Source organism: Sphaerulina musiva (genome assembly GCF_000320565.1).
Source record: "Sphaerulina musiva SO2202 unplaced genomic scaffold SEPMUscaffold_4, whole genome shotgun sequence".
Classification (NCBI taxonomy): Eukaryota; Fungi; Ascomycota; class Dothideomycetes; order Mycosphaerellales; family Mycosphaerellaceae; genus Sphaerulina; species Sphaerulina musiva.
In genome coordinates, this window is record NW_016017386.1 from 1,854,588 (window position 1) to 1,875,030 (window position 20,443).

Genomic DNA, 20,443 nt, shown 5'->3' on the forward strand with positions numbered 1-20,443 from the left:
GTGAGACGCTGGGCGTGCCGTAAGTGTCCTCGCTTGTGAAAATAGCAAAACGTTTTGGCCAACTGGAGCAACCCATCCCATCCGCCGCAAGCCGGAAGTTCCCGTGTAGGAGATCCGACATCAGAACACAGAGAGAGCGAGAGCTTCACCCGAATCGAAGTCCATCTGACACCACCACCACTCCATCTCCCCTCCTACATCGAGCAATGCTGTCCCGTGCTGCTCGTCCCGCCCTCAGGGCAGGTGCTGCGCAATCGTTGCGGTATGTCGACCTTCCCCGTGCGCGTGAAAGCAGTGCATGCCACCCCGAGCTCCGCGCAGAAACAGCACCGCATCACACCACAGCATCGCATACTGACATTGCCTACGTATCCAGGCCCGCCGCTGCGACTACTCCTGCCCTTCAGGCCGCCAATTATGCGACCCTCCGCCAGATCGAGAGCCGTCTGAAGTCTCTCAAGAACATTGAGAAGATTACGAAGACCATGAAAATCGTCGCATCCACCAAGCTCACCAAGGCGCAGCGTGCTATGGAGTCTGGCCGATCCTTTGGACAGACTTCGGGCAAAGTTTTCGAGGAGGCTGAGACCAAGGCTTTGGAGAGCGAGAACAAGAAGGTGCTACTCGTGGTCTGCAGCTCGGACAAGGGTCTCTGTGGTGGTATTCACTCGGGTCTTTCACGTGCTGTGCGCCGCCTTGTAGAGAGCGAGCCAGCGGACTACAACATTGTCTGCATTGGTGAGAAGTCCAAGGCACAGCTGAGCAGATCCAACCCGAAGGCTTTGGTGCTCTCCTTCGCTGGTGTTGGCAAGGATGTCCCAACTTTTGCCGATGCTTCTGCTATTGCCGACCAGATCACTCTTCTCCCTTCGGAATATGCAAGCGTCAAGATCATGTACAACAAGTTCATCAACGCCCAATCATACGAGCCAACGATAGTCGAGGCATACTCCGAGGAGGCAATCACACAATCACGTAAGTTGCACACAGACTTCCCATCCAGACCAGGGTCAGACACTAATAAATCTCTAGCCGGATTCTCCAACTACGAGGTTGATGACTCGGTCCTCAGCAACTTGCGCGAATACGCTCTCACCAACTCCCTCTACTGGGCGCTCGCCGAGGGCCACGCCTGCGAGATCTCTGCCCGCCGCAATGCCATGGACAATGCCTCCAAGAACGCCGGAGAAATGATTGACAAGTTCCAGATTCTTTTCAACCGAACGAGACAGGCTGTCATTACTGGACAACTTGTCGAGATTATTTCTGGTGCTTCTGCGTCCGAGGATGCTTAGATGCGAAAAGCTACAGCAGCATCAGCATCTGGAGAAGTCACGTTGTACTGTACATATAGCGCAGACAGTGAGAGCAATCGCAAGAGTTCCCTTTGTCAGCAGCAGGCGCTCAGACTGCCATTTCAGATCACTCCACGATTCAGCATTACTGACTGACCCAGACGACATTCCGGGCAGTGACTGATGGCTTATGAGTCCTAGCATTCACCTAGGCGTATCTCGCTCCCACAAGTGGCGACGCTGTTCTAAGCCTCGAAGTTGATGTCGTGCCTTTTTACTTGGCGATTACATACCTACCAGGTACCTTAGCTTATCTTGTATTTCACGTGGCAAGCTACTGCTGTGCCGCTGAGATTGCTTTTGCCCTGTGATCGTCAGTGTGTATAAGTCCGTATGTATGTGAAGAGAAAAAGAGCGCAAATACATACAGTACTTACCAGAAACCTACCTCAAGGTAAGGTAGGTAGGTTCATGTCGGTAGGCCTATCGAGGACGTGCTGTTCGGCGTCCGACATGCTGGTTAACCTTGCCGTGAGCATCTACAGCGAGAAGGAGCTCTTTGCCCCCACAAGCTGCAGCTGCACCTGCCTTCAAAACCTTCATCCCACCTCGAAACATGCGCGCCGAACTAGAACCCGCATCAAACAACATCATCATCAAGGAAACAAGATGTCATCACTCCTACCAGCACCATCCCCGGCAGAGAGAGTCTTTTCACTTCTCGAACTCTTCGAGCCCATCGTCGTTGGGCTCTCGATCCAAGACCTCATCGCAGCCTCTCATGTCTCTCGTGCCTTTCTCAACAATATTTCCAGCTCCTTATCTCTACGACAGCGCATCTTGGAATGGCGCAATATGGGCCTCAACGAGCTCGTCTTTCAAGACACCCAAGGCGTTCCTACAGGCACAGTAGCCAGTCGCAGCCTGGACTACCCTTACTTGCGCATCAATCAAGCACCCTGGCTCTTCCACACGGAGTACGACGATGGCGTCCTCATTGTATATCGGTGTGTCGAAGACAAGGAATATTTCCTCTTTTTACCATTTTCGGCAAAAGAGCCCATGTACGCACTGCGCATGTCGAGCCTTTCTCTCGATCATGCAACTTACAAGTTCATGGTAACATGGACGAGTCGTGTCAGTGGACAAGTGGTTCTCGCAAAGGATTTTGACGGTAAACTCATCACTTACTTGATAAGATTGCCCCGAGCTCCTCACCAAGACCCGACGCACATGTATTGCTATCTGCAAACTTGGTACGCGAACGCTGCAAACTGGCACCACTGGGCCGAGAAGCACGTGAAATTGACACCGCCCAAAGAGACAAGTGATAGAAAGACGTGGTTCCAATGGAGACTCAGAGGGCATGGTCAAGGGAGCTACATCGCTCGGAGGACGGACGTGGAGAGGTTGTTGTTGGCGTGTAAGTTTGGCTTCTAGCGAGAGGAGTGCCTTTTCGCTGATCAGCATCGTCAAGCATCTGCTTCTGTCAGATCAAAGGACTTGACCTTTAAGAATCGCCACGGCCACATTCGAGACGGAGCACAAACTGAATTGGACCTGAATTACCAAGACAGCTATGTGGCGAACCATTCCAAGCACGTCTGTCACACAGTCCATCGGAGGTGTCTGCCATTGCGTAATTCTACGTCCCAAGTGGGTGATAGCGACAGGAATGATGCATGGAGACCAGTTTCCGTCATAGACACTCTCGTATAATCCATTGCTCTCGGACGATATGTATACAGGTAGCTAGCTGCAAAGCATCTATCTAAGCCTTCTGTGGATCATGTCCCCAATTCTTTAAAGACTTGGCACTCTTACTGTCCGGGTCCTGTTTCGCTTTCCCTTCTTGTGCCAGGTGACGTTTATTATATGCCACTACTTTCCTCATATGAGCGACATCATCTTCCTCATACTTGGATGGATCTTTCTTTGGATTCTTTTCCAGAATCTCGACAATCTTGCGACCACTGAAACAAAATGAATGAGCACGCAGTAATAAAGGCCTTTCGTCAAGTAAACAGGTCGAGGTGTAGATGGGTAGCTGGGATGGCAAAGGGGAGAATGGCGGTTACAAAAAGTTTCAAGTAATGATTTGGGGAAGTGAAATTTTTGGTTCGTTGATATGTCACCTACCTCTCATGTCCAATGGATTCGCCCGAGCCATCATCTTTATCCCAACCTGCTCCGGCAGAGTCTGCGGAGCCGAGCCAGTCTTTGAGTTCCGAGGCGGACATGTTGACGAGGTCGTTGAATTCTCTGGGATATTGTATAAAGGTAAAGTTACAGGTGTTTGTTAGATACATGTACCTATGGGGAAGAGAGCCCGCGGGGGGGTTTGGAGAATAGAACTGACTCAATGACTGTTTCCTTGTCTTTGACCATGGTGATTGCGGATGTGGAGAAGAATTTGTGGTGGGAGAGTGTGATGGGAGGGACAAATTTGCGGGATGGGATGGAGAAGTTGGGTTGGATGCGTCTTGGGATGATTGGCATGAGAGTGTGGATGGTGTACAATGGTGTGGTTGGCGTTGTGGGTTAGGTAGACATACATGTATCCCTTATGGGTACATGTACCTCAAGTCCTCTCACAATAGTCATGATGTCACTTGATCTTTGTACAGACTTGGACCCTTTGGTTGCATTGATCATACATCATACCATATCTTATATGAGGTAGACAGCAGACTCTACTTATCAGCTGCTCTGGAGGTCCTCTGCACGTACCACGGGCTGTGCATGGACGAAGATGTTGTAGGCGGTAGCGAAGCGGGCACTCGTACTTGCAGCCTAGGTAAACAGCATATCTCCATGCAAGATGACCGTGAGGCAGTGCAGAATTACCTTACATCCTAGAGTACAAGGGAACACGTGAGACGCCGTAAGCCTACTCTGAAGCGCTCGTTATAGTTTCGACAGCCGCGAGGTAGAAGGAGGTTGAAGGAGCAATAATGTTGTCTACCTTATTGCGAATAAGAAGAAGAAGAAGAAGCATCAAAGTGAATGGAAGCAACCAAGGACGGTACTACAAATGTACTAGCCGACTCCCCCCATAGTGATTGATTCTAGCGGCCGCACTGCCGTGCGCTAGTATCAATTTTATTGGAATTGGGCGGATTCCCTGCTCGTGCGCAATCACATGTTTCCGCGAGCCATTGCGTACAGGTCCCTGGCACCACTGTGCTCAGTGTGCTGTACCACAATGATGAAACACAGGAGCTGACGAACCCAGCGCCATGGCGGCGGAGGGCTTTGCAGATCACAGTCTTCACAAGAGGGACTGAAAGGGACTTGCATAGTACAGGCTCGCACCAAATCTTGTTGTTGACGGAGAGGCGCACATGGCTGCATGACAGGCAGAAGGGGACCACAGCAAAGCGATCGGCAAATAGCTTCATTCCATTCAAGGATAGTGTGCACTGAGCCCCTGACACTCTTGATTTCTCTATCGCCAGCTTTGTGAACCAGCCTTTCTCTGCCCGCTCCGCTCATTATTTCGCATTGCATGCGTTCGTTCTGTCCTTACCTGTACTTGTCCTGCTGCAGCGCAGTCGCGCTTTTTGTCTTCGCTGGCCGTATTCCTGCATCATCTTCTCTTCTCTTCTCTTCCCTTCCCTTCCCCTCTACCACTCTGTCTTCACTACGCCGCGAGAGTGTGTATGTGTGTGTGTGGAGTACCACCTCGAAATATTCACGTTTCCCACGCCATCACTTCACGAGGTGAGGTGAGGTGAACAGGCCCGCCCCCAATCTCTCCCACCACGGTCAGGCCGGGACGCGATTATTTGCAACACGCGACTCAGCCCAATAGAAATACCTCTACTGCCAGGCTCCCTGAGGACTACCTACTCGCGTTCTTTGCCAGCGCATCATACCAACGGTCACTGTGCATATCTGCCGAGCACCTCCCGCCTGCCTGTATTTCGACTTCTTCCCACACTCGGACCGGCAACATTCTTGCTGCCTATACGCCTGCCTTCTTTCCTGGGCCCGATCGCATCGCTTCATCAATCGCTCAGGGGCCTTAACCCTGCACTCGCTGCACACCTCACACCACCACCTCACCTCATCAGCCTGCATATATATATAGAGGTGGAAGCGGCACCGTCTCTCCACGATGCCGCTCTTCTCTCGGTTTAAGAGCAAGGGAGTGCAGCCGACATTGAAGAAAGGCGATCTCGAGAATGGCACGCCTGCTGTTCAGCGGCCCGCGCGCTGGCAGTCACGATGGGAGAGCACGACGATTGAGCCAGACGAGGTCGTGGATTTGGTGCACGCATGTACCGCCGAGATGAAGAAGAGAGGTATGCATGCTCCAGGTCCGGCAACGTGGCACGCGGAGACAGCTAACCAACCACCTTACAGCGGAGGCATTGGAGGCGCCATTCATGCTCCTACCGTTCCGGCCGAACACTGACCCACAAGGCGCCCGCACATTCATTCACAACTTCTACAAATCGAACGCGGAGCGAGGGACACAGTATCGAGGAGACTCGCTCAAGCAAGAGCTCAGGTTGACAGATGCTCTGGTGCTCTGCAGTATTATCAAGTGGTGCTGGAGTCGCATGCCCAACGGTGTCGTATCATGGCCAGTCTACGAGGGCTTTCGCATTGGCGAGAAGGAGTCTCATATGGCCCGGAATGCGTTTGACACGTTCGTACCAATTGGTGCAGACTCGGAAGCTCGCAGAAGCATCATTGTGGACTTTTACGACCTGTTGGCCGCAGTAGCAGCCCACGGCAAAGTCAATGGCTTGGGAGGTCGCAAGTTGTCTCGAATGGCAGGCTGGTGGGCATTCGATCACTCTGACGACGGCATCGGGTTCGAAGGGGGCTACAAGTCGTGGGAAAAGGCTGCGGACGCCTCCAGTCACCTCTTCTTCGCCTATCTGCGTTCGCTTTCGCCAGACACAGATCCGTCATTGACGGTGATTGAGCGGATTCCGCGTTCGTTGCAAGCACTTCTGGCTTCCACGGAATACCCACCCGAAAAGCCGTCACTGCTGCAACGATCGACGCCTCGAGTGGTGATGCTGGTAGACTCAGTCTCGCCTACGCCATTCGCATTGCTCCGAAGAGCGAAGAACTTCGAATATCGGGATCGCGACCGTGTGCTACGCGAGTTCGCCGAGTTTGAAGATCCAGTGGATGCCCTCACCGACGAGTGCAAACGAGTGTTATTTGCTGTGTCGAGCGCGAATGCATCAACCCACATCGCACGTTCTAGACAAGGTCTGCCAAAAGCTGACGAGTCGTGGTCCGCATTCTCGAACATGGGATTCTCCGATATTGACGAGAAGGCCCTGGAACAAAAGCCTTCTACTGGTGTGAATGGGTCCTCCACGAAGACGGTTGGCCAAGGCTTACGACAGGAACCTCGCTCCAGGACAGCTGATGCGGGCCGGCCAACAACGCCGTCGTGGGCCGACTTCTTATCTGTTGGCTTCTCCGATGATGGCACAGCGAAGTCTCCAACCCTGCTTTACCCACCTGCACAGGTACTACCACCTCTCGGAAGTCGGTCATCGTCTGCTGGTCACCTCGAAGGGATTGACGAGAATCTTGCGCCAGGGGAGCTTGCCGCGATCGCGAATGTGGAGCTCGACGATGCCTTTTGGTGGGTGTGGATGACCAGTCTGGCTGGCGAAGAGCCTGATCTTCGAAAAGCTGTTTTTGGACGCTGTGCCCTGATTGAGACGACCATCTCGAATGGCGCATGGCTCATCATGGAGGAGCAGGTCAAGGGTGCCTCCCCTGATCCGACAGAGGGTGTATACATCGCACCGAAGAAGAGCCTTTTCAGCTTCACCAAACGTGGCAGACTGGGTCGCAAAGATCGCTCATTCGTGAAGAGCCCAAGTACGGAAGCGGCACCGCAACGGATGTTATCTGCGACGCCCAGCAAAACGAGCATTACCACTGATCAGCACGCCAAGATCAAGGCAGCGGCAAGGGCTCTTGCACGCAGCCAGCAGAATACACCTGAACCTGATGCAGCCCGCCGCGGACGAGTTGATGACGAGGCCTCGACCAAGACTAACAGTGTGCTCACCCTCGGCATCTCCTCTGAAGCGGGACCTGCCATGAAATGGGCAAGCTCGTATGACAAGAAAGCTATTCGCCAGCAGTACTTGGGCGATAGCCTTGCAGGGAAAGGCATGTCGCGAGAAGAATTGGTGCGCAAGGCGTCGAACAACAGCTTGTCACCCATTACCAGCAATTTCAAAACTGCGCCACCTCCGGCCTCGCCAGAAGCAGCCCCTGTCTCGCCTGCTCTCCGCAAGGAACCTTCGCGCGATCTTCCTGCTGTTCCTGCAGAAGCGTCCCCTCAGGCGGTAGCTGAGCGCGTCTTTGGTGCGCCGCTGGCCGACGATCGTGCCCCCTCGTTGGTACCTTCGACGACTAGCACAGCTGCTCATGGTACGCATCAAGAGCAGGAGGCATCAGCAGCTGCACCACCGGCGCCAGCGCCAGCGGAGAAATATGTTGCACCTGTCAGCGCGTTCGACAAAGAAATCGGTCTCGGTAGCGGCTCCACATCAAGCTTTACCAGAGTTGGACGAAAGCCAGTGCCGCCAGTCGCCGACCATCCAGCACACCGATCAGACAGCACGAGGAAAGCGCAGACTTCTTCACCGAAATCGAACCCTGCTGCGATGGCAGCTGCTCGAGCTATGCACAGCAAGGCTCCACCGAGTTCCGAAAACAAGGCCAAGAAGCAACCTGGAGCTACTGGTGGCTTCAAGAAGTTCTTCGGTAAGAAAAAGGAAGCCGACAACAGAGGAGACTTTTTCGAAGCCCAGCGACCTGGTAGTGATGGTCTTGTTCCACCAGGGTCTGCCATTAGCCGAAGATTGTCTCTGATGCGCAGGAATCACGCCAGCTCTCCGCGGGTCAGCGAGAGTACCGTCGAGCGGCCAATGCAGGACTCGGCTGTCGCGGCTGCCGTCGTAGCATCCACGCCGAACGTGAACTACTCGCACACGGAGGCTTCCCCTGGTAGCATTCATGAGCGTACTCTTGCAGAGGACGAATTCTCTCGCTTCGATCAGGGCCCTATTGACCACACACCATCAGCCATACCGCAGGATATCAGTAATCGCCCGTCACCCCTGCCTGATGAGGGCAACTTCCAGCACCATTCCCCCGAACGCCAGCACTCGGTGGTCTCGCAGGCTGATTCTGTCGCTGATGACCATGATCGCTTCGTGGTACCAACGAGCCGGGGAGACCCACACGACGATCGTCAGTCAGAGACCACCATGGACGATCATCACGATCCCGTCGTTGTCCAAGATCGCTGGGCACAAATCCGTGAGAATGCGCACAAGAGAGCTGAGCGTGCACGCCACAGCGAAGACACCACAGAACAAAGCCGACCGAGCAGGCTCACCGATGATGGCGAAACTAGCGGCGAGGAGAGTAAGTCGGACCTCCAGCACCTTTGCATGATATCTACTAACAAACCGCTTAGCCATCGAGTCCCGCGTTGCTCGTATCAAAGCCAGAGTTGCCGAACTTACTGGCAACATGGAGGGTGCACACCAGCAACGCTGAATATGAACCCGGACCCGTCCCGACACTACATCTCTTGGAGCTCTGCTTCACACGATACCCAACTCACGTACTTAACCTAATGTCGATGTGTTCTGTTTGTTTTTACTACAGCGCGTCACACGTACCATACATCGCAGCGTTTAGCGTGTGCAGCGTTTTTCTTCTCCTCGACTGAAGAGAAATGATGATGCCCGAAATATTTTCTATTATATCTGTCTGTGCTGGCTGGATGTGCATGATTTATTTTTTTCTTTTTCGCTTCCGCAAGAGGAGAGAGAGCGAGAGAGAGGGGAAGAGAGAGAGGAGGCAAGGCGAGCAGAGGAGGAGGAGGAGATGTCCGGGGCTGGGCTGGGCTGGACTGCTGATTATTTTTGTTTTGTTGATACCACCTTATCGTAGTAGTAGTAGGTAGTCGAAGTCGGGGGCTTTCGTGGGTTGATAAATATCTTTTATAAGAAGGATTTTTATCTGTGTTTTTGTGTGTGTTTGCTTGTTTGCTTGCTTGCTTGACAGGCATTATTGATAATTCCGTGGGTTTTCTATGGTTTCGCTATGATTTCGCTACGAGGTACACGTACGACAGACAAAAGGCTGGGCAAGTTTGAGGATGATAATGATATGATTGATACATGTGTTGGAAGAGTCAAATACAGTCACATGTTACTAGTAGTACAGTACGGTACCTGAAGGTGTACACATGTGATAAGGTACCTGCCTGTCTGCCTGTCTGTCCGCTTGGTATACATGTAAGGTAGTTCTTAATTCATTGTATACTGTCTATTGTACATGTCAACGTTGAACATAGAACTGCTATCTGGTATCCAACCATCCATCCATGTACATGTACATGTACTTTTTTCCCCCAAAGTCTGATCTGTTGTAGCACCTATACGCTCATCAAGTTTGAATCATACAAGTTTATTCTCTCCGCTGGCAATGAAGTGAGACATTTTCTTCACAGGTCCCTAATGTAAAGTAGGTAGGTATATGATGATGGTATATTTGTACACCTCGTTCTACTACCAATGACACAATTCCCTCCCCAGCACCACAAGATACAACAGGGCCGGGCGGGCGGGCGGGCGGGAGCTCTTCTTCTTATGTATGGCCCACACTGACCTTGATACCGAATTGACCGACTCTTCTCTTCCCGCCCGCAAAAGCGAATTGGGTATGTGCTTTGCGGAAGCCTCGAAGCATATATGCGGGACCTTTGTTAGTAGTACCTCTCCGTGTCATTTTCTTGGCAGATCGGTTGGCGGTCAAACGCTTTGTTAAACGACCTGCTGCTTCGATTTGGATACTGCTGACTTGGCTCAGGGCGAGACTTTCTACGATGCCTGTGGCGCTTGCTCGTGATACGTTGCCGATTGTGAAGTCCTGCCAGGAGAATTTCTGGGGAGTGGCTCGTAATTTGGCGTTGGTGATGTTTGCGACTGCTTGGGCGGATGGTAAAGGTGCTCTCCATGTGGCGTCTCGAATCACTCTTCGTGGTGTGAAGCGTCGATCTCGGAGTCTTTGCGCGACGTATGCGGCCAGGATATCTGCATCTAGATGCGGTCGCTTGATCTTGATCATCTGCAAATCGACCTGCTTGCCATACATTTTCGCAATCAGACTCCGCAACCCAACTTGTTGCTTGGGATCTAAGAGGAGATCGCTGTCGTTCGTTCTCCGTCTGTAACCGCCGCCGCCACTGCCACTGCTGCTTCCACGCTTCATGTTTTCCAACTCCTCTCGAATGGCCTCCCCCCCATCCCACAAGAAGCATTTCACCTCCACTCGATCGCCGTAATCCTTGATCTTCGGTTTGGAGACGTAAACCTTTTCCGCGCTCTTCCTCCTCAAGGCGAGCGCTGTCCGAATGGCTCGCACGTCCTTGCCCTCGTTGTCCACATGCTTCATGGTGACATAGTTATGGATGAGCTTCTCTACGTTTGCGCTGACTACGGGAATGGGCTTGACAGCTTGTTTGTTGAACGAGTAGGTCGATGTCTGCCACTCCATCGCGCCCGTAATGGACTGTCCCAGGCGCGTCAGAGGTTCTGTTCGCGAGCGCCATACGGGAGCTATCTCGGGGAGGGCTGCTGCGGTGGGAAGATTCGAGGCGGCAGTGCTGGCGGACCGTCGTTGGGCGCGGAGGTGTTTGACATGGCTAGCGAATGTCCCTGTAGGAACGCTGATGCTGCGCGGAGGCATCTTCGTGTTCGTCCCACGGGAGTCGTTCTTGTCTTGGGGGACTATGTACCTGATGAGTGCCGCCGTAGCAGATGACCGACAAATGGAGATTCAATGTTCCCAGTATGGTCGGGGAAATCTCGGGCATGCTTTTGACTTCACCTCCTCCATGGGACACACAAAACTAAACCGCACGGTCCCGCTTAAGACTTTCCTACGCTCGCAGACACGCTCGACTAATGGTATTGACGGCCTACAGCTTACAGGACACCATAGATCTTGAATCAAGCGCAAGACGAAGAGCAAGTCTGGATGGCACATTCACGCGTGATGTGTCGAACCCAAACGCACCATTGCAGATTTGCAGTCATCCAGCTGATGCAGACGTCGCCATGTCCGGCTGACTTTCTACACTACCAAGTAATTGCTTCATCTGCGTTCCTTTGCGGGAGTACTCTGGCTGTGTAGTCAGTCATAGGTGCTTATAAATGTGGGTTCGTCGCTGCTCTATGGCTGTCGCCAGCCTACTACTGTGGTAGAATACGGCTCCCTGAAGTTAAGCAGCAGGATCCATACATGCTAGAGTGACTATATGTTCTTCTGCTCTGCACTTCTTGTGCTCGCCGTCAAAAAACACATACTACCTTCTGCACTGCACTTCTTGTGCTCCCCGTCACAAAACACATACTACCTTACATTTACATTCTACCAGACTGCCATCCTCATACATACAACTGCCATCAATATGGCAGCTGTCTACGACGACCTGCTCGGTCTCCCCAAAGCACGTAGAATTCTAAACATCGTCAGCTACAGCGCCAAACCAAAGATTCTCCAACTTCCGGGAGAGATTCGTAATCAGATATACCAGCTCGCGCTATTTGAGCCCGACCTTGTTTACCGGAGGCACCAACCCAGCTGCCATCGCTTTGGGCCTGAAACCACATACTGGCCGATACCAGCAAGCGCCCCTCCGGAGCCCATGACAGCGGAGGAAATCCAAGAAGAGCTGACGCGAAAGAAATTAGAGCAAGACTGCTATAAAACTTGCTGTGCTCGAGGTGGCCTCGGATTACTGCGAACAAACAAGCAGATTGCAGGCGAAGCAGGGTCCATATTCTGGCACGACTCTTCCTTCACGTTCCACAGCGCGGCACGTCTTCTGTCTGTCACCAAAAGCCTCACACAGAGAACGCGGTTCCAGATCAGGTCTGTGAAGATTGTGGGCGGCGCACCTGAGGAGCAGCACCGGTCTTGGGTATCAGAAGAACGGGCTGCGTTGAGAGATGCGCTAGCCATCCTCCCGAATCTCGACAATCTCTCGGTTTCACCGTACCTTGTGGCCGCTGGTGGTCCCCAGTCCGCTTGGAGAGGAATCCTGCGGCTGCGAATGCTGACGATTTGCGTATTTTTGGAGCTTCCTCTTTACCCGCCAGAAAGCTCCACAAATCCCATCGTCATGATCAACCGCAACTATGACATGCCGGAATGCCGCATGGATGGGGCCGAAGAATCTTTAGTACTCAAAGCTTGCCCTTCACTTCGCATCCGCCGGGCTAGAGTTTCACTCGAGGCAGACAATCTGGGAGATCGAGCCGATGGTCTCGGAAAAGAAATGGGCGAATTAAGCTTGGAATGGATTCGGCAGAACTCACCCACACATACTAGACACAACAGTCTTCGATTCTGGATCTATCCCGGAGACGGAGTCCGTCAACCAGTCGACCTGTTAGGCCTGCAAAGACGCACCGAACCTCCCAGTGTATACCGCGGCCCGCCCGCACAGCGAAAGCAACGGAAAGTGGTCTATGAAGAGGAGCTGGAGCCAGACGACTTCTCAATTCATGACAAACCCATCAAAACTCGACGAAACCATCGTGGGGGGACGAAATGTTCGATAAACCAGCGTGATCGTGCATCTCGAAGCTTGAAGGTGCAAAGCTCCAAGCGAAAGCACGGTTTCACAGGACCGTCTTCAAAGACTGGAACTGCTGCAGTGTCTGTGCAAGAGCAAGAACACGAGCCGCAGCAAGAGCCCCAGCAAGAGCAAGACCAGGAACACGAGCAGGAACACGAGGAAAAGGCCACCACCCATAAGACCAAAACCGACGCAGAAAATCAAGAAAAGTGAGCTCCTCATCATGCAAAGTCATTGGATCCCGTCTGATACAGTAAGTCACGGATACCTCTGATGACGGGATTGTTGAATTGGATATTTACTTACCTACCTTCCACCCTAGTCGCGACGGGAACGTGACCAGGCGCTCGATGATACCCGATCGGGATGGGGAGGTGGGCGGGCGTGGATTATATATACATAAGGTAGGTACCTAGGTAGGTACCTACTGCGAGGAGAGGGCGTTTCACTTCGTTTCGCGCCTATTAGGTGGTTCATCATAAGGAAGACTGCCTAGTATTTGGAAGCTAGGTGGGTCAGTGGGGAATGAATGGTATGAAGGCCTTAAGCACATCATGTCAGAGTCACCATCTCCGGGCGCTCAAGATGATGGTAGTTTCTGAGGATCATGCCGCCATGCACATAAGACTTCGTAGAAAGTTTCATTCTTCTATATCATTTGGAGCTTTTGCTCTCGTCATCCGTCTCTCCGTCTCCCGCATCAAAGACGTCTCTTTCCGTAGCATCTTCATCATCTGTGAAATCATCTCTATACCCCCGTTCCAGGTCATGTTCATATGTCGTATGCAAAGACACGTCACTCTGCCTCTCTCGCAGCACATCAGCCCTTTGCCTCGCATCCTCCTCATCGGCATCATCACCATCATCAGTATATCCTCCCACAGAACCACTACTTCTCCTCACATTCCCACCTCGAGCAGCAGCAGCTTCTTCGGCCTCCAAAACCGCCGCTCTCGCCACTGTACGCGAGTAGATCAAATATCCCGTCCCAATCCCTAACCCAATGCCAATCACCATGGTCGTATAACTCACCACTTTGGTCCCAAAAGACATTTTATCCCCACTCTCCGCAATAACTCCCAACTGTCTCCCCACAAACACATGCAACAACAACTTCGGACTCGCAATCGCCGTCGCCAACATGAACTTTTGCCAAGTCACCGTCGGAATCGTGCTGATCGCGCCATTCGAAAAACTATACGGCAGAGGACACAGTCTGATCATGATCAACAGCTTAATCCCATCATGTTTGAGCACCATAGCCAACGCCGAGAATTTTGCACTCTTCTTCGTCATATCCGAAACGTAGTTTTTCAACACCGTCCGACTGAGGAGGAAAGACGTCGTGCTGCCGAGAATCGTCGCCGAGGAGAGTATCAACCAGCCTTTGGTCATGCCGAACACGAATCCTCCTGTCGTGACGCAGGTGCTATACCCGATCATGGGAGGGAAGGAGACGAAAAACGTTGCGAGCCAGAGGATGAGCCAGCCGCCGGGGGCGTTGCGCCAGCGTTTGGCGACGGGGGCGAGGTATTGGAAGATGGAGTGGCTGTATGTGATGGCGAGGATGGCGAGGACGGTGAAGAAGATGGAGAAGAAGATTGCGCCGGCGCGTTGGAGGGGGGAGAGGTGTGTCCATATGGAGTAGCCGCGAGTGTAGTATTGCTCGGCGTATTGGAGGTATTTGTCTCGTCGCCGTTGCGGTCGTCGAGGAGTGGAGTCGAGAGAGCGACGCGACCAGAGCGGCGAGTGCGAGTTGCTGCGGTGGAAGGTCGGGGCGGCGAGGTTCGATTCGTCGTCGCTGTAGTCGTTGTATTGCGATGCCAGCGCTCGGGCGGTGGAGGAGTAGTGTTCTTGGTCGCCCATTGTGTACTAATGTATCCCCAGCGCTCGAATGACGGATGATTAGGTGAGGTTAGGCAATGTGTACGGGCGGTCTGTTGGGCAGAATCATGAAGTGTCGTAGGTCAGGTCATCTTGGATGTTCGTGATACACGAAGCAGTCGCTCATAGCAACGCCGTCGTTGGTATACGAGTGCCTAGCTTCGGGGCGCAGCTGGATCAGATCCATCTGATCGACACCGCTGACCGGACATGCCAACCAATGTCGTCAGACGGCACGACGGCACGTGAAACAAGCCCAGACTTGGCAGTGAAGTGATGACTAAGGACTGTGTGTATAAGGTAGGTGACTTTTTGTATGAATTTTTCTCTTAATCCTACAGAAGTGAATGCAGAACTACGTATCCTTCGCTAGTTGTCGCCTTCTGATAAGCTCTGCTAGAGGCACATCGTCTTCGTCGTAGAAGTCTACGCTTTCATCAACTCCAAAATCTGCCAGGCGCTCGCCTTCTTTGTTGCGCCAGGCTTCTTCTCCCTCGTCCGCTCTGGTCGAAGGCCTACCGCGAACGTCTTCATCGTCAAAATCGGCGTCCTCTTTGTCGTTATAAGTTCCATTGCCGTATGCATAGCCATCATCGGTCACCATGTCCTCGAGTCGTTCGTGGAAGGGTCTTCTTCGGACAACGTACTCGCCATCGCCATCAGTATAACGGGCGAGATCAGCAGCCTGTCTTTTCTTGAAGTCCTCAATGTCCCATGATCGAGTGAAGCCGTCCCCGACCAGAGGCTTACGTTCTACTCGAAACAGTCTATCCGGATCAGGTGGTGGCCATGGCTTGCTGGGATCTGTCATGTAACGTGAGTATTACTGCTCAATGCGTGGCCTTGTCAACAACACATACCGTCAATCTCATTGTGTTCATATGAGATGCCGCTCTCCACTGATGGACTGCGTGAGAAGGGCCAGAGCCACGTCAGGGGATTCCTGCTTCCCATGCCTTGGCATATATTCGCCCAGATGCCGATGTCCCACGGAAACTCTTGATGCTCGATGCGGATCTTGTTTCCATCGGGATCCTGAAGAAAGCCGCCTAGAACATGAGCACGTCTCAGGACAGCATCGTGTCTTTCAATCTCCCATCCTTCGATGGTCCATGTATTCACTGCGAGAGACCACAATGTGCGTCCAAGCAGGAGCGTAAGGGCGAAGAGGAGGAGCGAGTTGAGAGCGCACAGGAAAAAAACGTGGCTCAGCTGCCGAGCCGATGGTCCCAAGTACTGTGATTGTAAGCTACGTCCCGCTCGGCATGCCTAATTCTTATGTCGTAGTGCTTACGCTTGGTAGGTGTCTCTTCTCCCATATAGGCGCTACACGAAGATAAAGAAAGTATTCGAGATACGCCATAGAGACTACAGCGTATGTAATGAAGCGAATGAAATGCGGAATAGTGATATGAGAAACACAGTTGGCCTGAGAAATCGTTACCTACCAACCTTGTAATTACTACCGGGCGAATGCCAGACATACCGTCCAGACGCAGTGGTGGTCCATCTTCATGATACATCGTTGGCACGTCTTACAATGATGTGCTCGCGGCGGCTTGTAGGCCTCGCATCGCCTGCACCATCGGTTGCTCTGTGCTGCAGCTTTTGAGGCAGCTTGTTGCGCCTCAGAGCCAGCCTCCAGGATAGTATCATGCCAATTTGGGGGTATCCTCCCTGGATCGGTGAAGCAGGTTCGCCAGTAGCACAGGAAGATGCATGCCACCAGCACGTTGAACACACATGCTTGTCCCGCGGGCAGTGGTCCTGGTTCGATGCGGTGGAAGAGCCATTGCGAGCTATAGGCCAAGACTGCCACGAGATTCAACACGCCTGGTACGGCGAGTCGCTGTAGCAATGACCGTTCCATCAAGTGCCGTCCCAGTTGATGGTGATGGTGATGGTGATGTTGGTGTTGATGTTGTTGGTGGTGGTGTGGGATGTGGGATGTGGTATGTGGTGGGAGGGAACAGCAGGCAGGGCAAGTCACTCGAAAGCGTCACTGACGAGGGCGTTCTCTGTTTGGTGGGGCTCTGCTTCCTTCCTCGCTCGTCCTTGCACCATACACACACCTCTGCGCACCCACAACACTTTCACGCGCCGTCGCCGCCGCCACCCTACTCGAGTCCGCGACCGTCGCGCCGTCAGTATCTCTGGACGAGTCTTCGATAATCGAGCCATCAATCGACCAGCCGCTCTAAAGATCGATATCATCACAGCATCGTATTCGTCGCGCCTGCGCCAACCGGGAGAGAAGGGACGCAGACAGTGGGTGGGTAGGCCGTTCGCCAACTCGAGCCGGGGCAGGCTCTCGCAGTCAGCATGGCGAGGGTGTACGCAGATGTCAACCAGCAGATGCCGCGCGCATACTGGGACTACGACAGCGTGAATATCAGCTGGGGAGTCTTGGAGAACTACGAGGTGGTGCGCAAGATAGGTGAGAGAGGATTACTGTTCAGGGCCCGTTGTGCGGCCATGACTGACGAGCAGGGCAGGGCGCGGAAAGTACAGTGAGGTGTTTGAGGGTGTCAATGTGGTTAATTACCAGAAGTGCGTGATCAAGGTGCTCAAGCCGGTCAAGAAGAAGAAGATCAAGCGCGAGATCAAGATCCTGCAGAACCTGTCAGGCGGCCCCAACATTGTCGCTCTACTCGATGTCGTCCGGGACAGTCAATCCAAGACGCCGAGCCTGATCTTCGAGCACATCAACAACACGGACTTTCGCACGCTGTATCCCAAGTTCCAGGACTACGATGTGCGATATTACATTCTCGAGCTGCTGAAGGCGCTCGACTTCTGCCACAGCAAAGGCATCATGCACCGAGACGTGAAGCCCCACAACGTCATGATCGACCACGAGAACAGGAAGCTGCGCCTGATCGACTGGGGTTTGGCCGAGTTCTACCACGCAGGCACAGAGTACAACGTCCGCGTCGCCAGTCGGTATTTCAAGGGCCCCGAGTTACTGGTGGACTTCCAGGAATATGACTACAGCCTCGACCTGTGGTCTCTCGGTGCCATGTTTGCTAGCATGATCTTCCGCAAAGAGCCTTTCTTCCACGGCAATAGCAATAGTGACCAGCTGGTCAAGATCGCCAAGGTCCTGGGAACCGAAGACTTATTCGATTACCTGGACAAGTACGACATTGAGCTGGACGCGCAATACGATGACATCCTTGGCCGCTTTCCCAAAAAGAGCTGGCAGGCGTTCGTCAACTCCGAAAATCAACGTTTCATCAGCAACGAAGCGATAGACTTCCTCGACAAGCTATTGCGCTACGATCATCAGGTATACCGCGCAACATGTCTGCTAAAAAAAGGCGATTGCTAACCACTTGCAGGAACGATTGACTGCACTAGAGGCGCAGTCACATCCGTACTTCGATCCTGTCCGCCCAGTGGAGATCAGCGCTGACTAGTAGTATTTGAGTGAGAGTGAGAAGAGATACCAATTTGCCTAAAACAAAGCCGAGGATTCATTGACTCGACTAAGAACGCTCGAGTACCCGAGTATGTAGTCTACTGTAATGTTGCGCTTACTGCAATGCGTATATATTACAAAAAGTGCTACCAAGATTGTCTTCATCCCTAGAGTGCGCCCGCCGGCAGTGCTACATGACTAATCCAACAGAGAGCTGCGCAAGCAATCTACTGGTACCTATGCAACGAAACACAACGAAACGACCATCCGATCAGGATGAGGTGTATTGTAATTCTAGCGAACAACACTATCGTGCTAACATGCCAGGTTCTATGGACTAGCTACAAAGCCGTAGATACCTCCTTAACAAACGGGTTCCGGCAGCGGCCGGCCCTGCCCTGCCCTGCCCTGCGCTAACAACACTCAAAAACTCGCTATACGTTGACACGTTGTAAGGACATCCTCCTCAAACCCCAAAGGTTACAGGTACCTAAGGTAAAATCTTTTCACGGCCGCTTGTTTGCTACATGTACCTAGAAGTAGCTTTTGCATTATCGCGCGACTACATGTACTTGTGCACATGTACCTACTGTATCTCTCTGTATCGCGCGACTTGTGTACGAAGAAACTTCGGGCTAGACTCCGAGAGCTAGGGTAATTCTTTCGTAGCGGTTGGGGCTTTGGAGGTATCGAGTGAGATTATATGATGATGTTGAGTGTTGGTGTTGCTGTGCTTTCTTCGGTCCGTTGTTGATGATTGTTGGACCCGACGAACTGCCAGGCATAGGCTCAGTGGTGGTGGTGCTGCTGAACTGGATATTGTTTTTCGGGTTATCGTACGCGATGACGGGATGGCTGTTTCGACTTTTTTTATTTTTGTAAACTCAACAAAGTAGCTCTCTCCATCTCTTCATTCAGCTTCTCTGTATATATGTACGTACCTGGTGGAGGCATATTCACCGTTTCTGTGGTATGTTGGAGGTTCTGCTGGTGACAGAGTCATGCGTAGGTTCGGAGCGGGCTTCTTGTAAGAGGGGGGCAGAATGAACTAAAAGACGTATAGACGGACGTGCCTGAGGAGGACGGACGTGCGTGCGTATAAAGGAAAAAAAAGAAAGAAAAGGGTTATGGATGGACGTAATCACCCATCTCAGGAGAATTAGAACTCGTCTCTCTTTTTTCTCTCTCTCTCTTTCTTTCTTACTTATACCTCCATTCGTTTCACAAAGTACCTACATGCTGGGTGAAATAAAATGTCATTCTTAACCATGTATGCCCCGAGATTTATCATCAAGTGTACCAACTCCCCACCCCACCAGCCTACGATTCGCGCTCGATGCGTCTTATATATAGACAGGAGACAGGATCATGTATGCCGAGCGACCAGCCCTTGTTTTTATTTCCTTGGAAACTGGACCTGGACCCAGGTAGACTAGTGTTGTCCAATTCGGAGTTTAGGTACCTGTTCGGCTAGGTGATAGCTCCGGGGGGCAGCAAGCAAAGCAAAGCAGTGTTCCGTAAAGCAGTGCGTGCACAAGCCTAAAAGTCCTGTAAGTGAAGCAGCTCTACCGCCGAGGAGAAAAGTTTTGTGCAATGTCCGGTAAGTGAGCATTATCTTACGTTTGACCGGTCTGGAAATACTTACCTACCTACCTGACCTTAGGTGTCTTACTACCTGACCCCTACGGTATATAGCCATCTCAAACTGGGCTAAGTAGTATAGATAAGGTAGGGTCTTTTTATTTCTTCTACCTCTTTTTTTTGGAAACAAACAAAACAGCGTATAGGATAGTATACCTAGGTAAGTACCTATCTGCTATTAGTAGCCGTTTTCTTCTCTTTTCTCTCTCTCTCTCTCTCTCTTCTAAGCTAGAGAGATTACCGAATAGGACACAAATTTGAAAAGTTAGTTATAGCAACAAGGCTACGGCAACAGCGACGGTAAGGTAGGTATAGAATCCAAGAGAGGTGCTAGGAGGTATATAATAGAGACGAGAGGTAGAAGGCAAGGTAAGGTACATTCGTGGCAGACTGCAGTTAGCCGCTTTAGCGCTCCTCAAGCCGTGTGTTACATGGACGCCATTGGTCAGCTTCTCGGAAAGAGCCGCTAGTCCGGCTGCTTGATTTTGTCCTCATCCAAATGCTATACCGCTTCTCATCCTACCAACCTGAATGCACTCGTTATGA

The 20,443-nt window shown here is 52.2% G+C and overlaps 9 protein-coding genes across 9 annotated transcripts; 5 read left to right on the top strand and 4 right to left on the bottom strand.

Moving 5' to 3' along the window:
- The first annotated feature begins 138 nt into the window (after window positions 1–138).
- SEPMUDRAFT_148940 (ATP synthase subunit gamma) lies at window positions 139–1,588 on the top strand. Its single transcript, XM_016905241.1, has 3 exons — window positions 139–262; window positions 377–975; window positions 1,033–1,588. Exons 1-3 carry the CDS (start codon window positions 207–209, stop codon window positions 1,293–1,295), a joined length of 918 nt encoding a protein of 305 aa, XP_016761862.1. The 5' UTR covers window positions 139–206; the 3' UTR covers window positions 1,296–1,588.
- Window positions 1,589–1,808: 220 nt separating this feature from the next.
- SEPMUDRAFT_107709 (uncharacterized protein) lies at window positions 1,809–2,735 on the top strand (the record flags this gene model as incomplete). Its single annotated transcript, XM_016900692.1, has 1 exon — window positions 1,809–2,735. One exon carries the CDS (start codon window positions 1,809–1,811, stop codon window positions 2,733–2,735), a length of 927 nt encoding a protein of 308 aa, XP_016761863.1.
- Window positions 2,736–3,066: 331 nt separating this feature from the next.
- On the bottom strand, window positions 3,067–3,683 carry SEPMUDRAFT_42980 (uncharacterized protein; the record flags this gene model as incomplete). The annotated part of the gene is made up of 3 exons (XM_016908882.1): window positions 3,067–3,268; window positions 3,435–3,557; window positions 3,655–3,683. 3 exons carry the CDS (start codon window positions 3,681–3,683, stop codon window positions 3,067–3,069), a joined length of 354 nt encoding a protein of 117 aa, XP_016761864.1.
- A 1,105-nt stretch (window positions 3,684–4,788) lies between these two features.
- SEPMUDRAFT_148942 (DUF1708-domain-containing protein) lies at window positions 4,789–9,276 on the top strand. Its single transcript, XM_016905242.1, has 3 exons — window positions 4,789–5,602; window positions 5,664–8,720; window positions 8,773–9,276. Exons 1-3 carry the CDS (start codon window positions 5,416–5,418, stop codon window positions 8,853–8,855), a joined length of 3,327 nt encoding a protein of 1,108 aa, XP_016761865.1. The 5' UTR covers window positions 4,789–5,415; the 3' UTR covers window positions 8,856–9,276.
- A 331-nt stretch (window positions 9,277–9,607) lies between these two features.
- On the bottom strand, window positions 9,608–11,082 carry SEPMUDRAFT_148943 (uncharacterized protein). Its single transcript, XM_016905243.1, has one exon. The coding sequence runs from the start codon at window positions 11,052–11,054 to the stop codon at window positions 9,954–9,956; it is 1,101 nt and encodes a 366-aa protein (XP_016761866.1). The 5' UTR covers window positions 11,055–11,082; the 3' UTR covers window positions 9,608–9,953.
- A 543-nt stretch (window positions 11,083–11,625) lies between these two features.
- Window positions 11,626–13,164, top strand: SEPMUDRAFT_107713 (uncharacterized protein; the record flags this gene model as incomplete). Its single annotated transcript, XM_016900693.1, has 1 exon — window positions 11,626–13,164. One exon carries the CDS (start codon window positions 11,626–11,628, stop codon window positions 13,162–13,164), a length of 1,539 nt encoding a protein of 512 aa, XP_016761867.1.
- A 418-nt stretch (window positions 13,165–13,582) lies between these two features.
- SEPMUDRAFT_148944 (SNARE_assoc-domain-containing protein) lies at window positions 13,583–14,946 on the bottom strand. The gene has a single exon (XM_016905244.1). The coding sequence runs from the start codon at window positions 14,815–14,817 to the stop codon at window positions 13,606–13,608; it is 1,212 nt and encodes a 403-aa protein (XP_016761868.1). The 5' UTR covers window positions 14,818–14,946; the 3' UTR covers window positions 13,583–13,605.
- A 189-nt stretch (window positions 14,947–15,135) lies between these two features.
- On the bottom strand, window positions 15,136–16,720 carry SEPMUDRAFT_148945 (zf-DHHC-domain-containing protein). Its single transcript, XM_016905245.1, has 4 exons — window positions 16,322–16,720; window positions 16,130–16,264; window positions 15,696–16,071; window positions 15,136–15,639 (listed from the first exon to the last, which is right to left on the bottom strand). The coding sequence occupies exons 1-4, from the start codon at window positions 16,703–16,705 to the stop codon at window positions 15,191–15,193; spliced, it is 1,344 nt and encodes a 447-aa protein (XP_016761869.1). The 5' UTR covers window positions 16,706–16,720; the 3' UTR covers window positions 15,136–15,190.
- A 194-nt stretch (window positions 16,721–16,914) lies between these two features.
- SEPMUDRAFT_148946 (casein kinase II) lies at window positions 16,915–18,417 on the top strand. Its single transcript, XM_016905246.1, has 3 exons — window positions 16,915–17,272; window positions 17,331–18,124; window positions 18,177–18,417. The coding sequence occupies exons 1-3, from the start codon at window positions 17,158–17,160 to the stop codon at window positions 18,252–18,254; spliced, it is 987 nt and encodes a 328-aa protein (XP_016761870.1). The 5' UTR covers window positions 16,915–17,157; the 3' UTR covers window positions 18,255–18,417.
- The last annotated feature ends 2,026 nt before the right edge of the window (window positions 18,418–20,443 follow it).

What these genes read in the sequence shown, in the direction of transcription:
- SEPMUDRAFT_148944 (XM_016905244.1), bottom strand. Translation starts at nt 14,817, where the DNA reads ATGGGCGACCAAGAACACTACTCCTCCACCGCCCGAGCGCTGGCATCG.
- SEPMUDRAFT_148946 (XM_016905246.1), top strand. Translation starts at nt 17,158, where the DNA reads ATGGCGAGGGTGTACGCAGATGTCAACCAGCAGATGCCGCGCGCATAC. An exon ending in CGAGGTGGTGCGCAAGATAG is followed by an intron (nt 17,273 to 17,330) that starts GTGAGAGAGGAT and finishes CGAGCAGGGCAG; the next exon opens with GGCGCGGAAAGTACAGTGAG. An exon ending in TATTGCGCTACGATCATCAG is followed by an intron (nt 18,125 to 18,176) that starts GTATACCGCGCA and finishes AACCACTTGCAG; the next exon opens with GAACGATTGACTGCACTAGA.
- SEPMUDRAFT_148945 (XM_016905245.1), bottom strand. Translation starts at nt 16,705, where the DNA reads ATGGAACGGTCATTGCTACAGCGACTCGCCGTACCAGGCGTGTTGAAT. An exon ending in AGAAGAGACACCTACCAAGC is followed by an intron (nt 16,072 to 16,129) that starts GTAAGCACTACG and finishes TTACAATCACAG; the next exon opens with TACTTGGGACCATCGGCTCG. An exon ending in TGAACACAATGAGATTGACG is followed by an intron (nt 15,640 to 15,695) that starts GTATGTGTTGTT and finishes GTTACATGACAG; the next exon opens with ATCCCAGCAAGCCATGGCCA.
- SEPMUDRAFT_148940 (XM_016905241.1), top strand. Translation starts at nt 207, where the DNA reads ATGCTGTCCCGTGCTGCTCGTCCCGCCCTCAGGGCAGGTGCTGCGCAA. An exon ending in GGTGCTGCGCAATCGTTGCG is followed by an intron (nt 263 to 376) that starts GTATGTCGACCT and finishes CTACGTATCCAG; the next exon opens with GCCCGCCGCTGCGACTACTC. An exon ending in GGAGGCAATCACACAATCAC is followed by an intron (nt 976 to 1,032) that starts GTAAGTTGCACA and finishes ATAAATCTCTAG; the next exon opens with CCGGATTCTCCAACTACGAG.
- SEPMUDRAFT_148943 (XM_016905243.1), bottom strand. Translation starts at nt 11,054, where the DNA reads ATGCCTCCGCGCAGCATCAGCGTTCCTACAGGGACATTCGCTAGCCAT.
- SEPMUDRAFT_148942 (XM_016905242.1), top strand. Translation starts at nt 5,416, where the DNA reads ATGCCGCTCTTCTCTCGGTTTAAGAGCAAGGGAGTGCAGCCGACATTG. An exon ending in CGCCGAGATGAAGAAGAGAG is followed by an intron (nt 5,603 to 5,663) that starts GTATGCATGCTC and finishes ACCACCTTACAG; the next exon opens with CGGAGGCATTGGAGGCGCCA. An exon ending in CGAAACTAGCGGCGAGGAGA is followed by an intron (nt 8,721 to 8,772) that starts GTAAGTCGGACC and finishes CAAACCGCTTAG; the next exon opens with CCATCGAGTCCCGCGTTGCT.